At 64.3% G+C, this 5569-nt stretch overlaps 4 protein-coding genes across 4 annotated transcripts; 2 read left to right on the top strand and 2 right to left on the bottom strand.

The window, feature by feature from the left end:
* Window positions 1-90: 90 nt before the first annotated feature.
* On the top strand, window positions 91-743 carry AMSG_00998 (uncharacterized protein). Its single transcript, XM_013906721.1, has 3 exons — window positions 91-208; window positions 460-519; window positions 616-743. The coding sequence occupies exons 1-3, from the start codon at window positions 115-117 to the stop codon at window positions 669-671; spliced, it is 210 nt and encodes a 69-aa protein (XP_013762175.1). The 5' UTR covers window positions 91-114; the 3' UTR covers window positions 672-743.
* Window positions 744-779: 36 nt separating this feature from the next.
* On the bottom strand, window positions 780-1909 carry AMSG_00997 (drug/Metabolite transporter superfamily; the record flags this gene model as incomplete). The annotated part of the gene is made up of 3 exons (XM_013906720.1): window positions 780-1319; window positions 1355-1587; window positions 1738-1909. The coding sequence occupies 3 exons, from the start codon at window positions 1907-1909 to the stop codon at window positions 780-782; spliced, it is 945 nt and encodes a 314-aa protein (XP_013762174.1).
* A 224-nt stretch (window positions 1910-2133) lies between these two features.
* On the top strand, window positions 2134-3639 carry AMSG_00996 (translocase). Its single transcript, XM_013906719.1, has one exon. It carries the CDS (start codon window positions 2150-2152, stop codon window positions 3275-3277), a length of 1128 nt encoding a protein of 375 aa, XP_013762173.1. The 5' UTR covers window positions 2134-2149; the 3' UTR covers window positions 3278-3639.
* AMSG_00995 (phosphatidylserine decarboxylase subunit beta) lies at window positions 3292-5498 on the bottom strand (the record flags this gene model as incomplete). Its single annotated transcript, XM_013906718.1, has 2 exons — window positions 3292-4170; window positions 4248-5498. 2 exons carry the CDS (start codon window positions 5496-5498, stop codon window positions 3292-3294), a joined length of 2130 nt encoding a protein of 709 aa, XP_013762172.1.
* Between the last annotated feature and the right edge of the window lie 71 nt (window positions 5499-5569).

Below are 5569 nucleotides of genomic sequence, written 5' to 3'. Positions count from 1 at the left end.
GAGGGAGGGGGGTTGCTGGCGTGGTTGGCAGGTCGCCAGCCACCGACCGGCGGCGGGGAGGGCAAGGGGAGGAGGAGGGGTATCGCCTCTCTTCACACACATACAAAGGACAACATGGCTGCGCGTGCCCAAGGCTTTATGCACTTTATGAAGGTCGGCTTCCAGCAGGAGCCTGTGGTCATGTGGTCTTGCATCCTTGGTGCTGTGGGTACGTCGTGCTGGGCCCCTCCCCCCCCCCTCCCCCCCTCCCTTCCCTCCCTCCCCGCCCGCCCCCTGCCTGCCTTGCCTCCCCTCCCCCTCTTGTCACTGTGTGTGCCCTAGCCATGCTCATCTTCCCCTCCCCCTTCCCCTCCTTTGTCCGTCTCTCCCTTCCCCGCCACCCGGTCCGTCTCCTCCACCCTGTCCCGCCTCCCCCCCCTCCCCATCCTCGCCAACTCACCCTCACCCTCACGCACACAGGCATCGCCATCCCGCTCGCCCTCAACTCGACTTTTACCAACCGCCCTGAGCCCGTTGCCAGTATGTCTACCTTGTGCCTCCCTCTTTGCTACGCCTCCTCCCCCCCACACACCCCCACACCCTCCCACTCACGCAGCCCACCCCACCGCGACACAGACATCAACGACATCATCCGCGCCCGCGGCATCGCCCAACCAGAGGCCCAAGATTAGATGCAGATTTGCATCGGCAGCTCGCTCATGGCGGCTGCGGTACCTTCGAGACCGATAAACCGACCAACCCCATCCCCTCCCCCTCTCCTCCTTCTCCCCGCGCCGCAACTACTCGGCCTTTATCCGGCGCTTGGTGAGGCCGAGGACCTCTGTGATGCGAAAGTCAAACTTGGAGGCGGCAATGTCAATGGCGAGGGCGGAGAAGACGACGGCAATGCCGATCCACTGGCCAAAGGCAAGCGAGTGGCCAAACCAGACGAGCGAGAGGAGGATGGTGAAGAACTTGCGGGTGGTGGTGATGATGGTGAGGAGGAGGGCGCCGAGGGAGGTGAGGGCGAGGAAGATGGCGATCTGGCCGAGTGCCGAGGCCGTCGAGAAGATTAGCAGGTCGATGACAGTGTCTGGGTGCTCGATGATAAAGGCGACGGCGTCGTCGGCGTCCTGGGTCACCGCCAGCCCCATGCAGATGTAGACCAGCGCCATGACGTTGGTGTAGAACATGAGTTGAAAGGTGGTGCACTTGTGAGCTGCGCGGACGCGCTCTTGGATGTTGCCGGTGAGCCCGTCGAGGAAGAGCGACATGCCGAGGAGGAGCCAGCCGGTCCAGGTCGAGACGATCTTGCCCTTGGCCTCCATCTTGGACTGGGTCTTGGCGTCGGAGAGCATAAAAACGCAATGCCGACACAGAGCATGACCACGCACACCAGCCGCTCCGCCGTGTACCGCTTGCCAAACAGGACAAGGCCGAGGAGAAGGACCGGAATCGGCTTGCAGCACTTGGCCACGACCTGGGTCACCATGTCGACGTAGACGAGCGAGTTGATGGAGCAGAACATGGCCCCGATGTAGGTAAAGCCGATTGCCGCATACTTGTACAGCGGCGTCGTGTTTGCCGGCGTATCCGTCCACCACATCACTGCCGCCCAGTGCCCGAGCCGAGCATTCAACCCGTTGAGGCGTGTGAGTTGAGTCGCCTGCCCGTCACCAACGCCCCCCCACCCCCCCCACCTCCTCGCCGACTGCCCCTCCCGATCCCCCCTCCCCATCCCACCCCGCAGCCACGTACTCACAGCCGCCACGCATGCGTTGAAGATGCACTGGACAAGGACGACAAAGAGGGTGTATGAGAAGCGGGCGCCATCGTCGCCGCGCGGCGTCTTGTAGATCCGCTCCTGGGCCACACCGTAGACGAGATAAGCCACGTAGATGGCGACAGCAAGCTGCACCACCTTGACCATGCTCCCGCCACCACTGTTCCTGCTGTGCTCTTGCCTCTTCCGCCCGCCATCCACTGCCTGCGTTGAGTCTTGCCCCCTCACTCTCCCCCTTGCCCCTCCCCTCCCACCCGTGCTCCCCTCGGCCCCATCGCCCTGTCGTCGACGTCAGCAACGGGCCCCCCCCCCCTTCCGGATGCCGATACAGACACAGACCCACACCATTTTCCCCGTCACACTTGTCTGATACGTACAAGGGGGAGTATGGACAAGGAGCGCGAGGGCGTGTTTGAGCTCCTTCCGTCGTCGTCTGACGGGGAGTCGTCTGGCGATGACGTCTTCTATGACGCCGTCGAGCTTCACGAAGACGAGGCGGACCAGGTGGAGGATGCTGTGGTCGATGGCGCCGAGGTCGAGAATGCTGTGGTCGATGGGGCCGAGGTCGAGGATGCTGTGGTCGATGGGGCTGAGGTCGAGGATGCTGTGGTCGATGGCGCTGAGGTCGAGGATGCTGTGGTCGATGCCGCCGAGGCGGCCGAGGCCGAGGATGCTGTGGTCGATGCCGCCGAGGCGGCCGAGGCCGAGGATGCTTGTTGCGATGCCGCTACGACCGAGTTGGAGGCCGATGTCTCCGCGACGGATGCTGAGGCTGATGCCGCTACGGTGGGGACACTGGCCAGTGGCGCAGATGCGGAGAACGCTGTGGCCGATGGGGCTGAACCCACCGCTGCTGCACCTGCGTCTGGATCCCCTACCACTCCTGCACCGCCTCCGTCCGGCCCAGATCCGTTTGCTGACAACGATGATAGCGATGCGGGATCGAATGCCGAGGTGGAGGAGGTTTGGACACCCGAGGCAGCGCGGATGGCCGAGGAGCGTGCGCTGGCGCTAAAAGAAGAGGGCAACGAGCTGTTCCGCGCTGGCGCGCTCGACGACGCGGTTGATCGGTACACCAAGGCGGTTGCGGCGGCGCCTCCGGGCTCGGCCGCGACTGCGGTGTACTTTTCCAACCGCGCAGCGTGCTACCTCTTGCAGGAGCGCCACGAGGAGGCCGTGGCTGACTGCAGCTCAGCACTCAAGATCGATCCCGAGTACGTCAAGGCATACGTGCGGCGGGCCAAGTGCCGCGAGGCGCTCGACAGGCTGCGTGGAGCGCTCGACGACTGGACCGAGGTCGCCAAGCGGCAGCCCAAGAATCCGACTGCGGTGGCCAAGCTCCGCAGTCTGCCGCCGCTTGTGGCCGAGCAGGAGGAGCGCCAGAAGGCCGAGGCGCTGGGCAAGCTCAAGGACCTGGGCAACACCATCCTCGGCAAGTTTGGCATGTCGCTTGACAACTTTCAGATGGTGCAGGATCCTGCGACGGGCGGCTACTCGATCAACTTTAAGCAGTGATGCGCGACGAACGACTAGTTGGTCCACGTCCCAAGGCGCGAGCCCATGGTGATGAGCGTCTCGACGCCGTTGCGCGAGTTGTAGAGCAGGTCGGCGTCAAAGGCAATCGAGTTGGGCGGGAAGGTGAGGACGACGGTCGAGCCGCCAAACTGAAAGTAGGAAAAGTCCTCGCCCTTGGTCACCGTCGCGCCGGTGCCCTTGAGCATGACGACCGAGCCGACGCAGGTGGCGCCAATAGCCACAAAGCCGACCTTGCGGCCGGGGCGACCCGAGTCGATGATGGAGATAGTGCGGGTGTTGTAGATGGCGCCGTTGTTGGAGCGCATGGCGTCGGCGCCGACGCTGTAAATCGTCGACTTGACGGCGTACTGGTTGGTAATGGTGCCTGAGATCGGGGCGTGGGTCCGGTGGTAGTCGGCCGGCGCGAGGCGGAGGATGGCGATGGGCCCGCCGGCAAAGTCCTGCGACGCCGACGTGTAGTGCAGCAACTCCTTTGCCGTAAACTCCTCACCCTTAAGCCAGATCTTGAGGTTCTCCGGCACGCTCTCGTAGACCACGGCGCGGCAATCAGCGGACGACGCGACAATGTCGTCGCCGGGCGAGCCAACAACCGGCCGAGCGCCGGCAGCCAGCGACCGGGTGAACCAGTCGTTGACCGAAGAGTACTGGGTATACGACGGCCGATCAAAAATCGACATGTCGATCGAGTACTTGTCGATGAACGCGTCCTGGATTTTCTTCTTCTTCTCCGAGTCTGAGCTGAGCGTCCGCTTGAAGAGCACGCCACACGCCTTGGTCTGCGCCTGCAGCAGCCAGTCCATCCGCATCACCGTCGCAAACGTGTCGTACGCGTAGATAACCCCGATGGTCTTGGCCACCAACTTGGGCTGAAACTCAACCACCCGCGCCGATGCGTGCCGGTCCCACACGTAGTAGTCGTCGATCGACCAGGTGAAGAAGATGATGACACACATGACGCCGCAGAGGAAAACGCGAGCGTCGCCGAAAGGAGCCACCAGCCCTGCGCCCGCCCGAGCTTGGCCGGCTGCTGAGTAAAGCCGACAGCCCGCGGTTCGCCGAGGCGCTCCGCTGGCGTCGCCGAGCCGGCTCCGCGGCCGGTGGCGTTGGTCGTCTCGGTCTCGGTCTCGGTCTCGGCCTCGGTCTCAGTTGCAGTTCCACTTGCACTTGCAGTTGCACTTGCAGTTGCCGCCTCGGTCTGGGACGATGACTCGTCGTAGTCGTAGTCATCATCGTCGGTCTCGGACTCCTCCTGCTCGCCGTACTTGCGGATGAGCTCGTACTCGGTGACGCCGGCGCGCCGGAGCAGCCGCCGGTGCTGCCAGCGGATGCAGAGGTAGACAACCGGCATGAGCAGGATGTAGAGGCCAACAAGCGAGAGGATGCAAATCCAGCCGGCGAGGCCGCCCACCCACGAGACGAGGTGGATGAGGGTGAAGAAAATCGCAAACCACCAGAACTCGGCGTGGGCAGGGAAGACCGGGTAGAGCCAGCCCTGCCAGACGGCGCAGAGAACGGCGAGGACCGTCATGGCGGCGGCAATGAAGAGGTAGAGGAAGACAACCGCGAGGCGTGATTCGTCGCGGCGGTCCTCGTTGGCCTTGCGAATGGCCGTAGCCTCACTCGATACAACAGCGCCGGCCTTGACCTTGACGCCGGCGAGCGCAACAAACGAGGTCTCGTGCGCGCCGGCCGTCGCCGCGTCGAGGCTAAACGCCGCTTGCCCGACACCGGCATCCGCCGCCGTCAGCACCATACTCACGCTCCGGCTCGTGTCCGAGCTGTGGTTGCAGGCCAGGCTCTCGACAGGCGCCGAGAGCAGGGCCTCGCAGGAAAATCCATCCGAGGTCGAGCCCAGGACAAAGCGACCAGCCGGCAGGTTGTCGGCGTAGCGGCAGAGGAAGAGCGAGGGCAGGAACTGGATGACCTCGGCACACGATGCCGCCGTCAGCCCGCTCAGCGTTGCTGCCGGCACCGCCGCAGCCATGGCCGCGTACGTGGCCTCGGCCCCGGTCACCGTCACAGCCGTCGACCGCAGCGTAAACTGCATGCCGCCGCGCAGGCCAGCACTCCCTGCAGCCGTCGCGGGGACCACCTCGGCTCCGTCTGCCGTCACCGAGAACACGCCGCGAGACACCTTTGCCTCGTACGCCACCGCCGCAGCAGGCACCGCCCACAGGCTCGCCAGCGCCACCAGCACCATGCAGACCACCACAGCACGCATTATTCCAGTCAGGGGAGCGAGATGGAGCTATGAAATGCGTAACTCCAATG

This window comes from Thecamonas trahens (genome assembly GCF_000142905.1).
Source record: "Thecamonas trahens ATCC 50062 unplaced genomic scaffold supercont1.4, whole genome shotgun sequence".
Classification (NCBI taxonomy): domain Eukaryota; order Apusomonadida; family Apusomonadidae; genus Thecamonas; species Thecamonas trahens.
Note: the sequence above shows the minus strand (reverse complement) of the source record. Positions and strands in the feature narration are given on the sequence as shown.

Bases quoted from the DNA above. Each gene is read 5' to 3' on its own strand.
- AMSG_00996 (XM_013906719.1), top strand. From the start codon at position 2,150: ATGGACAAGGAGCGCGAGGGCGTGTTTGAGCTCCTTCCGTCGTCGTCT.
- AMSG_00998 (XM_013906721.1), top strand. From the start codon at position 115: ATGGCTGCGCGTGCCCAAGGCTTTATGCACTTTATGAAGGTCGGCTTC. The intron at 209-459 runs GTACGTCGTGCT...TCACGCACACAG, and splicing joins TTGCATCCTTGGTGCTGTGG to GCATCGCCATCCCGCTCGCC. The intron at 520-615 runs GTATGTCTACCT...ACCGCGACACAG, and splicing joins CCGCCCTGAGCCCGTTGCCA to ACATCAACGACATCATCCGC.